The sequence below is a fragment of the Lissotriton helveticus genome, chromosome 3_2 (assembly GCF_964261635.1).
Source record: "Lissotriton helveticus chromosome 3_2, aLisHel1.1, whole genome shotgun sequence".
NCBI lineage: Eukaryota > Metazoa > Chordata > Amphibia > Caudata > Salamandridae > Lissotriton > Lissotriton helveticus.
In genome coordinates this window covers 288,324,046-288,345,919 of record NC_136062.1, presented here as the reverse complement: position 1 = coordinate 288,345,919, position 21,874 = coordinate 288,324,046, and the positions used below count along the sequence as shown (strand labels likewise).

Here is a 21,874-nt window from a genome sequence, read left to right as displayed (position 1 = left end):
TGTCCTCAGATTCCCCCTCCTGATTTACTGCATATGGTTGTCATTTTTGAGACACTTGTGTGATTTAGATGTAGGTCCCTCCCTAGGCCTCCGCAATTCCCACTTATAGGGCTCCACACACAGACTAATTGGCTCTTACCAACTTCGTTCCTGGACTGATCCTGGATTGTCTACAATAGGCAACTTATTTGTTAATGGTAAAAGTGTTGATTTCTCGTCTCTGATGACTGACTATGACATTCCACTCGGACAGATTTTTACATCTAGTCGAATTAAGTATGGACGTAGAACATTATTTCAAATGCTATCCTCTTAACCCACAACACATGAAGTTGATCAAACACTGTGTCCAGTGGGTGATGGCAATAAATTGATAACGTATCAGGCTCATATACAACATTGGGACTTCTGTTGAGCCCCACTTTAATGGTCATGGGAATCGGATCTAGTGAGACCTCTCAGTGATGCGGAATGGTCAAAAATATTGAAATACCCGCATAAAATATCCTACAAATCCAGATTGAAGTGTATTCAATTCATTATAGTAAATTGAGTATATCTGACACCTAAAAATATTGGCATGGCCTGTGAAGGTGCAGGCTTGAGATGCCCTCTGTCTCCTTCTCCAAATGCTAACTTACAGCCCATGCTGTGGTCACGTGGCACTTACATTTTTTTTTATCCACATTTTAATAATATGTCGAAAGTAATATAAGGTGCAGTGCTCCTTAAGCCAGGAAGCATCAGCCATTACAAGTCATTGTATTTGGCTATTAGGTTACATAGGTCACGTGGCTCTCTTCACTTCTGTTGGCCCAGAGTGTTGGAAATATTGTCTCTTACAACAGGTCAAGTACTTGTGAGTTATCTGGAATCACCCATACTTCGTCTCTTCCACAAAAACTGATAAAGGATTGAGTAGGTTTCTTGACTTACCAATGCTCCTTGCTTGACATAATATAACAATACATTGAAAAAGCACTTTTCCTTCTATGATAGAGAACCGGAGAAGAACCTACTCCCATGGCTGGTATTTGAAAGTACACACCTTTATAGGGAGGAGCTGGAGGGATTAGGAAGCGCTATATTGTAAAGTTTAAAACCCAAAGTAAAAATGAGGATTATCTCCATGAATCTCTCGTCTGTTATTGAAATATTTTGCTATCATGCAGCTACTAATTAAATGTTCTATTAATAGTATATCTATTTTGATCATCCTATGTTTTAGCAGTTTGGAATATTTTTTACTTTGGTCTAGGTTAGATTAGTTGAGTATTCTGGGTACCCTGGTGCATTATTATGCTACTGACTAAGTTTTGGAAGGGGGATTGGGAATGCAAAAGTTTCTAGATTGGTGAAGAGAAAAAATATAATGCAAAACATATTTAAAAAAAATTCTCCACTGTATTTTTTTTTAATGCTGCTTCATCACACGATTTAACTGTGCTGATTTGTATGGTTTTATAGTCTCTTGCTTTAATGAAAAATCTACATTAATACTCCACAGAATTGAATGTTTTATTTCTGTGCAAGCGATATCTTTTGCATCCAGGTTTAATTTTTTTACTACATTTCTTTATTGGCAAATCAGTCAACATAATATTTAATGCATTCATCACAAAAGGCGCTCATTGTTACATAATCCATCTAATTAAAGCGACTAACATAAACTGCCCTAACCTCTCTGTGATAAGGACACATCATAATGACCCATTGCTCCCTCTGAAGGAGAAATATGCCCATGCCAGTAGTCACCATAATCACCTCTACTTCTTGAGAACAATATATGGTGATCATCCACATAGATATAACTCTTCACTAACTCTAGATAACAAATAAAGCGCAATACATGAGGCTGTTATTTTTACTCGTTAACCCCTCAACTAGTACCACCTGTTCCAAAATCAAACTTTTAGAAAAGTCTCCAACCCACTGAAGTTCCTTGAATAATTGTAATTGTTTGTTAAGTATAGAAAGCCTCCATCTCGTACATCTTTTCTAGCCAGGATGGAAATGTTGGGATTTTGCTAGTTTTCCAATGACACAAGATGTCCAGTTTAGCAATACCCATTGCAGTACCATCCGGTTTAATTTAAATGTTTATAAGTGTTTATATATCAACATTAACATATAAAAAACAAAAAAAACTATAAAAAAAAAATGACAACTTCTTCTTTTCTTTTATACACAGGCCAGAGCGATTGGTTTTGTTAATACTTGTTCAACAATAGCAAACATACTGTGTACCAAGGGTAAACAAAAAAATATCACTCACTCTAGAATTGGCAAATTCTTAGAAAAAAAATAACTGTTCCCATGGAGCTTCAAATTAAGCCATTAATTAAAACCTATTCTGTCTCCCAAACAGCCTTTATATTTGTTGGTTAATCAATTGCACACATTTACTTTCCTTATAGATGGAGGCAATTTTGGAGAGAATGGTTGTTTTTTTAGCTTCCTCTTCCTCCCCTTCCTTGCCTGTACTAAAGACTCCCTCTTTCTGTTTCAGTCCTAAGCAGCCCATGGTCGGCATTAACCATTCAGGAACGGTTATTGTTTAGCAAAAAGTATGGGCATGTTTTGGGTAAAATGAAAAAAAGCTGAGTAACGTAGTTTCCCAGGCAATCGATTTTACCTCCCTAGACCTCAGCTTCATAGTGCATGTAGGCATACCATTGTATCATCGCTGGTGTACATTGCTACATATAAAAAAAATAGATGAGACCGAAGTGGTGTCCTAACATAACTTGTAGTTTGTGCTGAAAAGAAATATAGATAAGACCAAGAACAAAATACCTTTTATATGACACTGCACAAATTAGCTCCTAATCGTTGGTGTAAACTTTAGCGTTGAAGTTTTTTGTGTCGACGTAAGAACGTTATTATACCAAAATTGCACACCATAACTGCTGTCTTTCTGCTAGGAAACCCTATGAAAGAAGCCGACAAACCAAACGGCACTACCTTTACCCACTCACCAGCCATTGACGCCAAACTGCAGCTTTGGTGTTGGTAGGTATAGCAGCTGGCCAGATGAGACTGGAAAATGTGGGTAGTTGCAGGCGAATTAGTGGCATGGTTCAAGGGTGCTATTTGAACTGATGAACGAGTTCAGAGTTCCATGGCTCCCTTTTCGCATACTTTGAACTGACCAAGACCAAAGTGAAGCTGTGTACATTGGTACAGTGCAGAAGTGAGATTGGGACCTGCGTACTATTACCAACGGGAGTTTTGAGCTGTAGTGTAATCCAAACAAAGATTTTAGAGGGAAACTTGGAGCTTGCCTCAAAATTAAATCCCTGTGCTCTTTCTTAAAATACTACTGTCCTTGTAGTTTGTTATTTTGCGCTGATCTTTGATAATGGCGGCATAATCCATTGACTAGTGGGAAAGCAAAAAGATTTCCTTTTTTTGTCCAGTGGAATAAAGTTTATACGTTTATTTTCTGAAAAGAGAGCAGTTATTCTAGGAATCACATTTTAAAGGAGTGGAATCGTGTCTAAATCCTATTGTACTGAATTTCTATGTCCAAATTTTCAAACCTAGTCTCTCAAAATATAAATGCAGAGTAAAAATAGTTTAAATGTATGTTCTAATGTTTTTCTGTAACGGGTAACACACATTCGAGCTGTAGATCTATGCTGGGACATTTACTATGATTCATTTATAATCCTAGGTGTGGGGTATGTTATGCCTAGGCTGCCGCAGAAGAAGCTGTATTGAAAGATTCTTGACAAACACCACCACCCATCAAGAAATTAACATTTCATCTTATGGTAAGCCTTTGAACAGTCTCGCTTTGGGAGTGGATACAGAGGCAATGTTTGTTCCCGCATATTCCTTATGTAGACTACTAGTTGAGCACATTGACAATAGGATAACACGTTTTACTGTTTTGTATAATGAATGTATTTTTTGGTATAACATTGGTAAATCTTGTGGCTTATACCGTTATAGTATAAAATAGGGTTTGAGAAGAGTTGTCTATTTTATTTAATCAACTTGCAACATGCGTTCAAATGGAGTAGTGACTGATAGGAACCTCAATATTCCACTCTTTAGTCTGTAATTTAAAAAAAACCTAACTATATTGTAGCATATGTCATGTGCATCTTTCAGACGAAGGTACTCATGTCTTTTTAATTTGAATCATAAACACTTTCTTACATTTTCAGTCCACAAGTGTTCAACTAACAAATTCCTTTAAAAGATTAAAACTATGACAGTTTTCACAAGTATTGTGAAGTTGAATAGAATTTAGGTGGCCATATCAATTCGTTACTATATTTAGTAGTAAATCCCAAGTTGTTGAATATGGTATTTTACATGCTATTTTTATGAACAACAGAAAGTTTGAACTGGTGAGGCATAGAGAACTGCTGGTGCATCATAATGTACTAATTGTACTTGTCATAGAATGGGCTATTCCTGTTATTTTTCCCTTTTTTAAATTGCTACAATAAAAATTACCAATTGGGGAAATAATTTGAATATGGTGAGCTGTGAGTATGAGGTGGTATGAGGATCATTAGTCACCATAAGATCCTGTTGAGAATCTCGAAATATTGCTGACCAGAATGGTTCCAAGATTGAATTTGGGCAATACTTCAGAAATGCATGCCACTCAAATAATATTTAGATAAGTTCTAAGAGTCTGCAATTAACTTCTATATTTGTGGGCAAACCAAACAGGGAGAAAATAATTTAAAAGAGAATTAGAATTTATTTCAGTGTTTTTTTGCAAGAATGAGACTTGGTGGCTTTTTTATTCAAATGAAGGATTCATGTTTGCTGTATTATCCAAGGTGGTGTTGCAGCTCCTCTTTGTTGGATTTCCCTATAGCCAATGCATCTGCTGTCCATTTCTGAGCTTTTTAACGCAGACTCTGGTCTTTCTCTAGACTTGTTGCCACGTCATGAAGTCCTGATCAAAGGTGGGCTCAGTGTTGCACTCCAACCAATGCTGCTTATTTAAGACCCACATTAGTATGCTCTTTGTTTTGTGTTATGTTTTATACTTTGAACATTTTCTATTGTTTCCATGAGCTCCTTGGTGCTCTTCACCTTGAACTTGATTTCGCTAAAACCCCCAACTCATGCCATATTTTATAGTTTTTGCTAAATTGACGCCGTGTTTAAAAATATCCTAAAGTTTACAAATCAATTCTTTTTTCACTTTATTTGTACCTTCACGTTCGCGTAAACGGTACTTTAGCACCAGTTATACTAATTCTGTTGCAAATATAAAAAACAATAGTTTTGTTTGAAATGTATAATATTGTGCATTACCTTCACTAGATTTTTGTTTATGATGTTAATAAGGCTGTATTGACCACCTATATTAAATGTGGAAATGGAGTTCTAATAAGGGTTGGGGAGGAGGGGCAACGTGGCCCCCTGCCCCTTTAAAATTCTTTAGGCCTTGGGCGATGTGGTCCCAGGGACTAATGAGGCTCTGGAGGGGGTCTCACTGCCCCTCCCCTATTTTATTGGTATGGCCATAAGGGATGCGATATCCAGGGCAAAAAAGGCTTGAAGAAGGGGGACCGTGCCGCCCCACTCCCTTTTAAAAAAAAAAAAAAAACACATTTTTTTATATTTTTTTTTATATTTGGCCCTGGGGAATGGGGTTCCCTGGGACCGAAGTCCAGCCCTATGCTGCGCACTGCAAAGGCTGTGCGTAGTGTGCGTTTTTCAGCCTGGTGGGGCTTTGGCCACAGGGCCGGGCAGCAGTCCAAGCCTTGTGATCAACCCCCGCTGCGCGTGCAGTTGGCTGCCTGCAGGGAGTTGAAAGCTAGGCCTAACTGCAACACAGGCCATGTGGCTAATCTCACGCTCCGCACGAGCAAAGGTTGTGCGCGGTGTGGGATTAGCTGCCTCTGGGTGGCTGCCTGCAAGGAGTTGTACGCTGGGCCTGGCAGCAAGACAGGCCCTGTGGCAAATCCCATCCTGCATGTGATGAAAGGCCATGCGCAGCACTAGGTTCACTGCCTACAGGAGGGTCGGCTGCCTCCGTGTTGGTTGGCTTGCTCCCGGGCACTGATGGCAACTCCCATGTTGTGCATGGCTGAGGGCAGTGCACAGCATGGGGTTGACTGCCTGTGGGGGGCTTGCCCCAGGTGGGGGGGTTGTCTTTACGTATGGTAATAAAATATTACTTTAGTTTAAAAAAACTTTGGAAATTCACTGAAAAACCAAAGGTTACAGTAATGTTATAGTTAGATGTGATAAAAAGATTTGTTTTTGTTTGAAAAGAAGAAAAAACCTTAGAAATTCACTGTAAAAACAAAGGTTAAAGTAACGTTCCAGTAAGGTGAATGTTAGTGATGATATTAACGTTTATAACTAAAAAACACAGAAATTCACCAATTATCATGCACTGCTTATGATCTCGCATATTACATCACTCACAACATGTTGTATGATATAATTTATGACATCACTGATTACATCAGCTACGCTTGTTTTGTACACATTGCTTTATAATCTAATATGGCACTAGAGGCCTAAAAGTAAGTCCAAAATAGCTCATAAGAATACAAAGCATCATTAATGCCATCATGGATACAACTCCCTTAGGTGTAGCAAGCGTGCATTATGTGCAACATTGACTCTATACCGTACACTTTACTAGTAGCCTATTTCACATTTACAATCAACCACATATATATGGGAAACCCTCATTACACTTAGTGATTGGCCTTGTTTTCCCGGAGAGTTTGCTGTGGTCCAGAAAACTGCTTATGTGTGTTATGTGGGCATCTGTCAAATTGCGGAATGGACGTATAGTGTATGTGGAGTCAAAGCACAGCCCGAGTCAGTGTAAAGCATTTGAAGTTAACAGAAGCCTCACTTCGAAGTCTCCACATCAGTAGCTGAGAACCAGCCGGGAAGGCCGCAAAGAGAGGTACCGCGCTACTATGTAACTCAAATCAATACATCGTACAGAGTGATCATGCTAGAGGGCGGATACAACCCAGTTTTGAAAGAGCAGTAGACCGCAAAAGTAAAAAGCTAGATAAAGTGGATAGAAGAACTGCAAGGAAGAGATCAACCAGGAGTCAGGCGATACAAAGAGGCGCTTATGACCAACATAATTCAAACACAAACACAATCTGCTTATTATAACTGAATGAAGAAGGTCATTATACTACTAAGCTGGGTCCAGAGGAAGTACCAGGGGTTGTGCTTGCGGAGCTGTCAATACCAGAAGTAGCACACCACCATAACTGCTGGGTGGTGGCTCAGAACAACTCCAAAGGTCTCTTGAAAGCAAAGGACTCCCATGGAGGCCAAAAGGGAGGTCAAGGGTCCACAGTTTGTCCAAGAGGACCCAGAGGCCAGCATGTTGCTGGGCCTTGGAGATGGTCTGGATGAAGCAGCAGACAGTGTTAGAGAGAACCCTACCCTCAGTGTCAGCCAATTGTGAATGGTTACAATGCTGTCACCTTCTTGAAACCACTACTGCCATTTGATACCCCCCAAAAACTGAAAATTCAGGACCGATGGACTGCCTGTATAGAGACTTTTGATGATTTATTGATGCAATAGAAGAAGCAGATACCAAGAAGATTATCATGTACCTTAAGTATCTTTCTGGTGAAGGTGAAAGTGAAAAAGGTCATAATGAAAATGCCGCAAGCTGACAATGACATGTATTCAAATCAAAGCAACCTTGAATCTCAAGTTCAGTCCAATGCGGAGTGTAGATTATTAACGGTCCATCTTCAATCAAGAATGACCAAAACAATGTAAGACCAAGGATGAATTTGTGGAGAGACTGGATATGCTCATCAAGGACTGTCGGTTCAATGAATTTAATAATAAGGAAACTATACGCCTTAGAGTGATTGACGGATGCTTTTCTATTTTGTTCAGACAATGAATGCTGAGAGAAACTATTAGGCTGTAGCGAGGTCTTATGGCTGCCAGAGCGGAAGTGTGTGCTAATTGACAAGCTGCTAATATGGAGGCTGAGGTGCCCAGAGTGTTCAGTCATTAACTTGAACAGTCAGCCAAAGCACAAGGCCGACTGACACAAAGTGATTTCTACTCATAAATAGAAGTTGTGCTTCAGATATGGATTTTCGTTTCCGCACAAAGGTAAATATTCCACCCATAGAGCATTTCTGCAAAGGAGAGCCATTTGTAACAGTCTGCAAGGCGAAGGAAAAATCAAGTGCGTCACAGCTTTAAGACAAAATGGCCACCTGAACGTTCCAGAAGCGAAGTTTGACGCATGCCCACAAGACCCAGTGACCACATCAGCTGATGCAAATCAATACCAAACAAATTCGATCATCTAAATTTTTCATCCAGTAGTTCTTCAATATCAATTTCAAGTGAAAGTGAAGAAGATGGTTGTGCCATGTCGATGTTTACCTAGAGAAACGTGCACAAGTTGGACTGGCGGCATGTGAGGAAAGATACCGGTCCAAGAAAAGTGAACACGACAGAGCACCAAAGTCATTCAAACATTTTCCGATAATCACACTAAACGTCAACAGTTGTTCAATACCTTTTATTATCGACAGTGATGTGTCGATAAACATTATGCCTGAGGAGTAATATAATGAACTGTCTCCATTTCCCCGACTTACACCATCGAAAACTAAAGTGTATACGTGGGCTGCATCGACGCACTAAAGTCACAGTGCATTTGTAGAAACAATGAAAAGCAAGAAAACAAAAGTACCAGAAACCATTTATGTAGTTCAAGATATGGCGTCAAGCGCCTGTTTACTCTGTTTCAGCATAGCTGCGGATGTGGGACTGATATCTGTGAACTAAAACCTGAACGCTCTTCATGAAATAGTTAGTCAGTTCCCTTTGTTGTTTTATGGGTTGGGAAAACTCTAGACTTTGAAATCCAATTTCACATTAATGAGGACATTCGTTGTATTGCTCAAAGACACAGACGAATTGCCTTTCACTTACAGCTAGTTGTTGAGAAAGAATTTGAATCCTTACTCTTATATAATGTCATTGAGCACCCCACTAGTCTAATAATAATGTAAATTATAGAGCACATAGCTACCTCATTTGAGGTGTCCCATCGCTAGGTAACGGTGTCCACCCGCCTCCATGCAGTTATCTAACCCCCCTTACATCCTGAGTTAAAAAGCAGGTTTTATGTTTTTTTCATAACAATTCTTCCGACTGGGCCCGACGAACTGCTATGGGCTGAGCATTCCACAGATTAGGCGCTAGGTTACCGAATTACTTCCTGACCATATGTGCTTTCCTAAATCTGGGAACTATTGCCAACATCTCCCCTACTGATCTAGGGTTCCTCGAACGTACATAAGGTCTGACAAACGGTTGCAAATAACGTAGACCTCTGTTATTCAGGGCTTTATAGAAAAAACATAAGACTTTAAAAGCCGATCTCTGTCTTATTGGGAGGCAATGAAGCAGTTTGAACGTAGCCTCCATGGATGCATGTCTTGGCAGATTCATAATGAGCCAGGCCGCCACATTTTTCATATTTTGTAGTCTATTGATCCTGCCCTGTGTCACTCCAAGATATAAAACATTACAGTAGTCCAGCCTTGACACTATCTAGGCCGAAGCCACTCTCTTCTAGGTTGCGTCCATCCATTTAGTAACCTCAGCAAGGCAGAGGCAAAGAGAAGCGCCATATGAGTATAATTTTTTGACCGCGTAATGAGCTGTCATCACCATATGACACGATTGAAAACCCAAACCTCTCAATTACATCTGGCAGAGGTTGTACATCTACATTAAACAGGGTTGAACTCAAAGAGGAGCCTTGTGCCACCGCTTGCTTCAGTGGGACACCGTTGACTGGCTCCTGAAAGGTATTCACTCCATTGCAAAAAAGAAGCAACCCATCGCACTCGTAAGGAGCCAAAGGAGTTTCTGCAGGAGTGCCAGGAACCGAAGTCTAGCCCAACCCGTCCCCCCTACACCAATTGCAGCTATCAAACACTAGAACGCAATGGTGATCGGGAGGGAATGGAGGGAACAAAACAAGGTAAGAAGGGGAAAGATACTGGACTTCTTGGATGGCTCTCTCTCCGGATGCAGCTGGTGCGGCTAAAGGAACAGTTAATTAGTACATATAAAAGCATCAAACATTACTCATAATATTCTGTAATACTTTACTGGATACCTGATAAGAAATGGGAGACTACCGGGATACTAGGAATAATTCTGTCCTCCTTAATGTCCAGAGACTAGGTACCACGGAATGCCTGTCATGAAAATCGGTTTGTAACTAGGGAATGTGCCATAGTTCAATATACTATAATATGTAGTGCTGTATAGTCTTACCCCTATAAGCAACGGGCTAAACAATGTGGTAGACTTATGGAGCTGACTAAGATAACAGCAATAGTATCTTTAGAAGAGCAATAACAGTTGGCCTGTGAAACATCAGCACCCTTGCGAAAGAATAGTGTAAACAAATAAAGGAGCGCTACAAGCGCGTTACCAGGTTGTCTTCTCCCAGTACTGTGACGAATGCCAACATCCGATGAAGTGAAGCAAACTCCAAGAAATAGGGACTGGGACAAATAACAAAACAATAAAGGGGAATTCCTCCAGGCGGACCACACCTCCCAGAATCCAACAGTGGACACCAACAACATGCACCTCGCAAGGCCGGCTGTCTGACGGAACAGAGGTCCGGCCAGAAAGCGGATCCGCAAGATTTGCAGCCGAGGGAGCCCCCTCCAGAACCCCGAGAGGAGACTGCCGGCACTGGGGTCAGAGAATGGGTATCAAAACAAAATAAGGGAAAAAATCGGAAAGGAACCGCGAATGCAGCTAAGCGCTAATTCCGATGCTATTAACCTCTAACATCGAGGTTCAATAAAGCGATAACAGCCACAATAGTATTTAACTCAGAATGACTAATGTAGCGTAGGTCAGAAAGAATCTTCCGAGGAACAAGTACGGGAACGAATAGCCAAAAGCAACCTCAGGAACCAAGGAGTGAGGCGGGCGAGGCGGAAGTGACGCGCCGCACGGAGCGACGTGAAAACTAGAGCGCGAAGCTCGGAGCAGCAGGGAGATCATGCTTTAGTATCCGGCCATGATCTCCTAGCGCATGCGCAGAACCTCGCGACCATCTTGGATTGGTCTCGCGTGGTCTGCTCGGTCTGCGGTTTCACGGAAGGGCTGGCAGGCGTGACAGCACTGCTTTGTCCTACCCTGCATTTCTAAAGTGTCTCCAACCAGATGTTATGGGACACCGTGTCAAACACAGCACTGAGATCCAGCATCAAAAGTGCTGCAGAATCACCAGTGTCCAAGCTCTGGCGAAATGACTGTTGCCAGCAGTAAGACTGACTCTATGCTATATGAGGGGCAGAACCCAGGTTGGGTTCTATGTAAAAGATCATGGCTCTCTATAAAGCACGTTAAATGTTTGTTGATGGCTTTCTCCGTATTTTGGAGAATAGTGGTAGTAGTGAGAACGGACTATAGTTTTCCGGCTTGGTGGGGCCAAGATAGATAGATAGATAGATAGATAGATAGATATATATTACCTACTGGCAATAGCCAGTAGGTATATATAGTTAGGACCTAGCTACCATAGGAAATCCGCGACATTCTATTGGGAATAACTTTGGCGCCGGTTGAGGAATTTGCGTGTAATTTTCCAAAATTTAGGCCAGCTCCGCTCCGCTTCTTCCCTGGAAGTTTCGGGGGGATTTGTCATGCGGGGGCCAAAAAAAAAGGGGGGGGTCTCAAAACGTGTTTTCCCCATGTTAATTTCCATAGGACGAATAGGCAAGGCTACAGCCCGAACCACTGAATGGAATTACACCAAACTTTGCAAAATTGTAGGGACTGGTACGCAGAAGTGCCTTTTCTATATTTTTGGTGAAAATTGCTCCAGTGGTTTTTATGAAAATTAACTTCAAAAACACATATATATCTGGGCGGAGCCTAACCACACATCTCATCGTGAGATCTGATTGGCTGTCAGCACTTCATCCAAGAAGTGTTGGCAGCCATCTTGGGACCAATATACATGATAGCACCTCATTACAAAGCATTGTAGTTAATAGAGGGTTTTAGGACTTTAGTTACATTATAAATCATTTGTTGATGGTACCATACTCATTTTAGGAATTGTGGTGTGTTCTAAGGTGATTTTACCATGTGAAAAAGCCTTCTGCTGGGATATCATGAATCCTGTTTGAAAGAAAACTATTATCTCATGCTTTTCCCACAGTGGTTTGGAAGGGGATCTATAAGCTAAACTGAAAGCATATTTTCTGTAAATTCACATTATCTTTCTCAGTCATGTGAGAATGAAGTCTGACATTCTCAGTAAAACATGTACATCCAACAAGAGCAGAGTCTGTCAGCTGATTCCTTTGTGTTCTACTGCAGCTTCCCAGAGTGTTCTAAAGAACAACTAGAGCGCTAACAGTCCTACTTATTACAAAGGTATGGCACACCTGAAGCCATCTTGATTGGAATAAAGTGGTAACTCTTAAAACATTTAATTTAAAAAGGAACAACATCAGGGGGTATATTTTGCCATAGAAAGTATGTTTAGTGCTGCAGAAAGAAAAATTAGGGCACATTTTGAGTGGCTTCTCAAATCCTCTTCTATTTCATTAAAAAATTCTGACATGCAGTCTCCCAAGATGGCCACCAGAGACAAAAGAGCCCAAATGTGGCCCAAATATCACCCAGATGTAGCCCAAGTATAGCCCAATGACAGAATGTCCCAAAGTGTTCTAAAGAACAACTAGAGCGCTAACAGTCTTACTTATGACAAAAGTATGGCACAACAGAATCAAGATGACTTCAGGTGTGCCATACTTTTGTCATAAGTAAGACTGTTAGCGCTCTAGTTGTTCTTTAGAACACTCTGGGACATTCTGTCATTGGGCTATAGTTGGGCTACATCTGGCTGATATTTGGGCTACATTTGTTTTTCTTTGTCTCTGGTGGCCATCTTTGGGCTACATTGGGCTACATTTGGGCTCTAACATATATATATATATATATATATATATATATATATATATATATATATATATATATATATATATAGCCCAATATATATTTTTTCAAAGTTAATTTTCGTAAAAACCACTGGAGCACATATCTTGAGACATAGCAAAGGCACATCGGGCTACCAGTCCCTACAATTTTGCCAAGTTTGGTGGAAAACCATTCAGCCGTTCGGGCTAAAAGTGAGTCCAACCGCCCTATGGAAATTAACATGGGGAAAACACGTTTTGGGACCCCCCTTTTATCTCGGCCCCCGCTTGACGAATCCCCCCCAAACTTTCAGGGAATGAGCGGAGCGCCGTGAGGCAAAGTTAAGGAAAATTTCAGGAAGATTCCTCAACCGGCGCCAAAGTTATTCCCAATAGAATGTTGCGATTTCCCTATGGAAAACAATCCTAACTATATATACCTACTGGCTATCGCCAGTAGGTAATAAATGCATATATATGCATATATATATGTGTATGTGTGCCTGTAGATAGACCGAGGCACAAGAAAGCAGAAAAACAAGCGTGAAGAACACAAAAAGGGGGCAGGGTAGATATACCCTGACCCTCTAGGCCTGCCTAGGTGGTCCCACAAGGACAAAAAAGGCCCACATTTAAAAAAAAAAAAAAAAAGCCTGGTCTGTTTTTTTTTAAAATTACCCCCCCCCGGGGGGACCAGATCGCGGCGGCATAGTGATAAAGAAGTGTGGGGGGGGTCCACAATCCCCCCCCCCTACACTGCCCCGGGGACCGCCGCTCCCTGGGCAAAGCAACGCAGCAACGCAGCCCCTTGGCGCATACTGGAGGCTCCTGGTGGGCTACTTGGCCCCCAGGTACCCCCAGTATGCAAGGGGAATTAGTTCCTATTCTGCAAACACGCCAGGGGTTGCGCTGCAGAGAGGTGTAAAAAAGGGTGTGGCCTCATTACACCTCTCTGCAATGCAGCCCCCTGGCGCATACTGCAGGTTCCAGGTGGGCTAGTTGGCCCCCAGGGACCTGCAGTATGCAAGGGGAATTAGTTCCCCCTCTGCAAACGCGCCCGGGGGCTGTGTTGCAGAGAGGTGTAAAAAAGGGTGTGGCCTCATTACACCTCTCTGTAATGCAGCTCCCTGGCTTATACTGGACGCTCCTGGTGGGCTAGTTGCCCCCCAGGGACCCCCAGTAAGCAAGGGGAATTAGTTCCTCCTCCTCTGCAAACGCGCCAGGGGTTGCGCTGCAGAACGTTGTAAAAAGGGGGCGTGCTCTCTGAACACCTGCCTGCAAAAATGTAGTAAATCAGTTTAAAAAAAAATAACAATTAATACATTTAAAAATTGTCATTTAAAAAACCTTCGAAATTCAATGGAAAAACCATAGGTTTCAGGCCTTATATAGTTAGGAATTAGCATTTTAAAAAACCTTGCAAATTCACTGAAAAAACCATAGGTTTCAGGCCTTATATAGTTAGGAATTAGCATTTAAAAAACCTTGCAAATTCACAGAAAAAACCATAGGTTTCAGGCCTTATATAGTTAGGAATTAGCATTTAAAAAACCTTGCAAATTCACAGAAAAAACCATAGGTTTCAGGCCTTATATAGTTAGGAATTAGCATTTAAAAAACCTTGCAAATTCACTGAAAAAACCATAGGTTTCAGGCCTTATATAGTTAGGAATTAGCATTTAAAAAACCTTTGAAATTCACTGAAAAAACCATAGTTTTCAGGCCTTATATAGTTAGGAATTAGCATTTAAAAAACCTTTGAAATTCACTGAAAAAACCATAGGTTTCAGGCCTTATATAGTTAGGAATTAGCTTTTAAAAAAACCTTTGAAATTCACTTAAACTATAAGTTTTAGTGGTGTTATAGTTAGCTGGACATTTCACTCATACAAAACCATTGAAATTGCTCCTATATAGTTAGTTATACTAACTATATTTCGCACCCGCAATCCACTGCTGATGATGTCACATATTACATCATTCATGACATGGTCAGTGACATCACTGATGACATCTCAAATGACATCACTGATGACATCATTCACGTGACAATCACATACACCTTTTCATACACTATTAAAATTTTTCATCACTCTTTGTAAAATACAGAGTATCATATTTGAATCCATTGTCACAGCAATACAAGTATCTAAAAATCCACTCCGTGATTCATAGATGTATACACACATCTAATCACTTACCTGTAGATTCACTCATACATGCTGTCAATGAACAATAGAACACTATCAAAAATACTTATACACCTATATCGACATTAAACAACAGCACACATCCTATTCACATATGAAGTCATCCTACTCACTTATGCAAACAACGGATCATACTTACATATTTACTTAGCAAAACACTTGTGCAAACAACACTTCATCTATTCATTTAGATAGTAAGTAAGTCAGACTTAGTGAATTATAAAATCATTATTACAAGTATACAGTTATCCATACAATCACTCACACAATCATTGAGTCTTATGTATACTTATTTATATACAACAACTGACACATACACTGCCTTTTATTTTTCTAGTTTGTTGGACATGTACCATTGAGAAATATATTTGCTCATCACCACACCCATAAAGAGATTCACTCACCCAAACTGTTAGAACATGTAGTTTTAACTTCATATATCTACTGAATCAACTATTCACACATTTTTGGACAGTCACACCCCCCCCCCCCCACCGAACCACACACACTTTCACACTCCCATACAAATACTCAGTTAACTAATCAATAACTAATATAGACTTTCACATAGCTAGTAACCAACTGTAGAATCAGTTTACACCAACTGTAGAATCAGTTTACACCAACTGTAGAATCAGTTTACACCAACTGTAGAATCAGTTTACACAACAACTGACAAAGTGATACAGATATTCACACAGTTTAGTCACTATCCACTATATTTAGTGAGACATTATAAATTGGTCAAGTAAACAGTCAATTACACTGCTACTAAATCCTCCATCCAAATATTTATTTATATGTATCCACTCATTCTTCAATGCAAATTGCTATATATATATAATGCATATTTAAATAACGAAGCAAACCACATTCACTGGATGATGTCATCAGTGATGTTATTTGAGATGTCATCAGTGATGTCACTGACCATGTCATGAATGATCTAATATGTGACATCATCAGCAGTGGATTGCGGGTGCGCGAAATATAGTTAGTACAACTAACTATATAGGAGCAATTTCAATGGTTTTGTATGAGTGAAATGTCCAGCTAACTAGAACACCACTAAAACTTATAGTTTTTCGAGTGAATTTCAAAGGTTTTTTAAAAGCTAATTCCTACCTATATAAGGCCTGAAACCTATGTTTTTTTCAGTGAATATATATATATACTTTGAATTCGCACAGACTAGAATTGACGTTTTTAAATTTACACGAAAACTTAAACTTCACAAGTTTTTCAAACTGAAACCACAATGTCTACCATAGAGATTGGTACTGCGGAACTGAGATGTGGTGACTTGGGGGGCTTAAGAGCTATAGAGGGTCTACATCAGGAAATCAACATAGGAGGTGATGGTGAAGTAACCAATACTCAAATGTTGGAAAATTGTGATGTACAACAAAAAGGTGGAGCCAGTGTTTTCAAACCGGCCTCTACCTTTATGCCTATGATGGCAACTGATGCTATAGACACCTTTTCTGATGCTATGGTGAGGGATCTCGCCAGGCTTAGGAATACGAAAAAATATGTGCCATCTAAGGGTAATTTTTCCAAACAACAGCAGATGGCATTAAAAACTTTGTGCGAGGACTCCGGTTTGGTATCTAAGCCCTCTGATAAAGGGGGAAACATTGTTCTCCTCACTACTACCCAATATGAAACGGAGGCTTTACGCCTATTGGGAGATACTAATACCTATGAAATTGTGAGTGAAAGAGTATATAATCAGAGTGTTATTGAATATCACGATATGATATTAAAATGGTACCATGCAAATATGCTGAACACTGATGAATACTTATTTTTACGTTGCCTCAGTCCCGTTATTCCTACTTTCTATTACCTCCCCAAGGTTCACAAAGATATATGCAACCCACCAGGTCGACCCATTGTAGCTTCCAATGGTAGTCTTACAGAGAATCTCTCTATTTACGTGGACTCATTTATTTCCCCTTTGGTCATGTCTTTAAATTCTTATTTAAGAGATACCAAGCATTTCCTGAATTATATTGATGAAGTTATTTGGAAAGATACAAACTGCATGATGGTGCTTGACATCACCAGTCTATACACGTGCATAGCACATGGTGATGGCTTGCAAGCAATGGCCAGTTTCTTGGACAAACGTCCTGTACGATTTTATGAGCACAACAAAATGTTATTAGAATTTATGACATTCAGCTTGAATAATAACATATTTTTATTCGGCAAACAGCTGTATAGACAAAGGTCCGGAGTTGCCATGGGAGCCTGCTCCGCCCCCAGCTTTGCGAATCTTTTCGTGGGGTGGTGGGAGGAGCAGGTGGCCTGGAGCAGTGTAAATCGGGAGTGGAACAACCGGATTATAGGGTGGCATCGTTACATCGATGATCTCTTTATTATCTTAGAATCCCCTATAGAAACAGCTAAAACTTATGTTGATGCACTTAACAACAATGATGTGAATCTGAAGTTTTCTGGTCAAATTAGCAAGACCACTGTAAATTATTTAGATCTTACAGTATACATTGATAAGGACGGCAAAATGCAGACAAAACTGTATAGAAAAGAGACTGCGGGGAATTCTACGCTCTGTGCTGAGAGCAGTCATCCTCGCCAACTCATTGATAGCATCCCTTATGGGGAACTATTAAGGCTAAGGCGGAACAATTCTAGTGATGTGGATTTTGAGAAGGCGGCGGACGCCAGCATAAGAAGATTCAGAATAAGGGGTTATAGTGAGGCCGTATTAATACGTGCTTATGAGAAAGTTAAAAAGATGAAAAGATATGATTTGTTAAAATCGAAAAGGAATGTGAAATCCAATAATGGGTCGTTCCGTCTTATTACCACTTTCTCACAGAATGCTGGACAAGTTAAGAAAATATTAAAGAAAAATTGGAATATTTTATTGTCCGATAATGTCATCAAAGCTGATCTACCCTCTAATCCCTTAGTTACCTTTAGAAAGGCCAGATCACTGAGGGATCATTTGGTCTCTAGTCATTTCAAAGCACCAGAGAGAACCCCCATATTGCCTGTCCTCAATGGGTTTTACCCTTGTGGCCGCTGCAAGGCTTGTATATATAGCAAGCGGACACGCACATATAAGATACCTGGGTTGACAAATCCCAAACGGATTACGAAATTCCTCACATGTTCCACGCCTTATGCGATTTACTGCCTTACTTGCCCGTGTGGCTTGAATTACATTGGCAGCACTACGAACGCAGTGAAGCTGCGTATTTTAGAGCATATGCGAATCCTACCCTGTAGCAAGGCATTTTGAAAGGATGCATAGAAGTAACAGGGACCTGTTATCCTATGTTTGCCTCGATAGTGTACCGGCCAATATCAGGGGGGGTGATCGCCTGCTGAAACTCAGAAGACTGGAATCCAGGTATATTATTGATTTGCAAAGCAAAAATCCAAACGGTCTTAACATGCATGAAGAGTTATCAGTACATTTAGGTTGAGGGTAGTTAAGATCGACGTATGCAATTTTTATTTTCTGAAATGAGTATATTCTTTGACTGTACCTTTAATTTTCCTCTATGTGTAACTATCCTTGATGATATTACGATTGCGTATGCTAGAATTTTAATGAATTTATATCTTTTATCTGTAATGGAATGTTGAACATGTGATTCTTGAGCTGCCCATCTAGGGCGAGATCGATATTTTGATATGATGAAATCTGCCTTAAAAAATGCCCATCTAGGGCGTGATGAATTTCACGTGCTTTCACTTGGACTGCATGAGCCCATCTTGGGCGCAATGATTATTTTATTTAATATAATCGTTATAATATGTATGTACATTTGTATTTAGAAATGAAAACCATTCCGTTGTGATTTCCATTTAGTTTATCACTCCGTGATAAGATGGCGGCCTCATTTTCAGGTCAGTTTCTGATATGTGTGATAGTCCTTCTTTGCTCTCGATGAATTGTATGACGTTTTTTAAGGCAGACGGGCGCTTTGGCTCTCTGCACAATTTGACAAAGCCCTATGGCGAAACGCGTCGTTGCTGTGAAGTTCCCGGAATAAATCTTTGTTGGAACCACCCCCTGTGAGTGCTACTTTCTTTACGGAGTAAGGATCCTTGGAAGTTTGGAGCTTTGATATATATATATATATATATTCCTCACGAAGTCGTTCAATAAAACGAAAAATGACGGCACTCAAAAGTCATTCGTCCCAATAAAGATTTATTTGGCAGACCCCCTGCCCCCTTGACAAACGAGTTTCAAAAAAAAAATAAAAAAAAATAAAAGAATATATATATATATATCCCAGCCAAGTTTTTGGCGCTAAGCTGTGTTGGCCCCTTACAGCGGCGGGCTTTGGACGGGATCGCCAGTCCCTAAATACTCCAACCTTTCGTCCACGCTTCGTCACGCCCTTTGTCACGAGTACATTGGATGTAACAGACCAATGTACTCGTGACAAAGGGAAGGCCATTCCCGAAACGCGTCGAGTGGGATGTGAAATAAATCCAGTTTGAATTACATTTGTGGCTTGGACGTCGTTCTTCGAAGCGTGGACGAAAGGTTGGAATATATATATATATATATATATATATATATATATATATATATATATATATATATATATATATATATATATATATATATATATATATATATATATATATATATATATATATATATATATATATATATATATATATATATATATATATATATATATATATATATATATATATATATATATATATATATATATATATATATATATATATATATATATATATATATATATATATATATATATATATATATATAGTTTTTTTTAGAAGCAGAACCATCACAGCATGCTTACATCTCCCAGATATCTGGCCAGAGTTTAAAGAGTTATTTATCAAGGGGCATGGCCAAGGTGGCCAACATGTTCAGTCGCACTCTTAATTCTAAAATCCCTTATATCCGACCTTGATCCAGGCTGCCACCTGCCTTCCAGTGAACCCAGAGCAACTTGCGGCCCTGTAGTAAGGCCCTCAAATGGTGACGGGACCCATAGCTGCGTGTGTAAGTCAGAGTGCAGCCCAAGGACTCCCTCCGTCTAGTGCTGCCCCAGCGTCTCTGGGGTGGCTCAACTGAAGGTGCCCCGATGTCAGGGGAGACCCACTGCTGCCGTGCTGGACTGCTGCAGGACTGCTTTGAACCCACTTGATGCGCTTCTTGCTGTGTGTCTGCCCGAGCTCCAACGAGAAGCTCCTCACAGGCCTGATGGCTGGTGGTGAGTTGCGAACTCTTGATTTGTCTCCCCCTACTGGACGCGAAGTGCGGACCTGTGATTTGGCAGAGAGCAGCCTACTGCACAGTGGCTTCCCAGAGACGCTTCACTGCTGTGGGGGGGAGGGGGTCGCGCGGCCGTGTCTCTTGGGCCCGCAGCCCCCCCTCGCCTGAGTGCTGCAGTGGGGGCCTGTTGCCTGACCTCCTTCTCTAGACTGGTGGCACGGCCTCCCGATTGGGCTGTGACCCGTCAGCCTGATATGGGTGTGTCCTGCTAGGTGGCGGCCTCCCGAAGGTAGTTTGCCTCTGTGGGGGAGAGGGGGGGGGGTCACCCGGCTGCGGCCTTGTCTCCTTGGGTTACCCAGTCCGCTTGTGTGCTGCTGCGGAGGCGCGATGGGCTTGAGGCCTGGTAGAGTACCACAGCCCGCAATGGGGCTCTGCTGGCTGCTGAAGATGCTGGTTCCGACTGGCCCCGGCCAGGGGCTGAGTTCTGAGGAAGACCTGCTGCTGGAGAGGCGGTGCTGCGGGGCCGGTGAGGGCCCATGAGGTGAGCGCCCTGGAGCGTACCCGCTTTTCTGATGTGATTTGCCTAGGCGGGGGGGTCGCCTGCCCGCATCTTAATCTCCGGGGTCCGGCCTGCCTCCCTCCTGGGAGCAGTAATGCAGAGGGGATCCATGCGGACTGGCAGACTGCGAGGAGGACCTGGTGTCACGGTCCTTGCTTTCCGACTAGGGTGCTTTGTCCTGAGCTCTTCTATGCTGGGCGCTCTGCCCTGGACCGGGGGCACCCTTAGAGGTCGGGGCGTGGCCCGAAGGGATCGGGTCTCGCACCCTGAGATAATCTGGCTACTTATGGTGTTGCTTCTGGAGCCCCCTTCTTTGGAGGCGCAGTGGTGGATTGATGGAGAACTCGCCCTGGTCATTATAGCACGTGCTTCCTCCTGTGGGGAAGATTTTCATCCCGGGATACCACTGACAGGCTGCAATCACTGAAGACTTACTGCCACATCACCGCGTCCCTTCTGCCTACCCCGAACGCCCTTCCTCACCCTTGAGGATGGGATTGAGGGAGGGTCGCCTGGGGTCTGGGCCCTCCCTCCTTTTGTTTTGCTTCTTTGCCGACGGCAGACAGCACGCAGTCCTTCTTGATACAATACGACTGACTTTGTCGCTCGTCGCCCTGCCCAATGCGGAAGGATAAGGTCTTCCCGTACAGCACTGATGCAAACCAAAATAGACCAGTACACAATTGACTCCTCCGGTGGTACCTCTGGCCCACCGGCCGGAGATGGACCCACTTCCATCGCTTCCGAACTCACCGTGATACTGCAAGCGATCAAGACCTCACAGGCAGCGGTGGAGAACAAGATCAGCAAAGATCTCATGGATGTGGCTTTGCTGCTCTAGGACCTACGTAATGCCACAGCCTGACTAGTGGTGGCCGAGTCCTGA

The 21,874-nt window shown here is 41.5% G+C and overlaps 1 protein-coding gene across 2 annotated transcripts in view; it reads left to right on the top strand.

Moving 5' to 3' along the window:
• The window catches only part of SCAPER (S-phase cyclin A associated protein in the ER), a 3,246,499-nt gene that overhangs the window by 19,311 nt on the left and 3,205,314 nt on the right, over positions 1-21,874 (top strand). For both annotated transcript variants that reach the window (XM_078685236.1, XM_078685237.1), the window contains exon 2: positions 3,677-3,776. In XM_078685236.1, coding sequence (XP_078541362.1) covers positions 3,774-3,776 — 3 coding nt within the window. In that variant the 5' untranslated portion in view covers positions 3,677-3,773. The remainder of the gene's footprint in view (positions 1-3,676; positions 3,777-21,874) is intronic.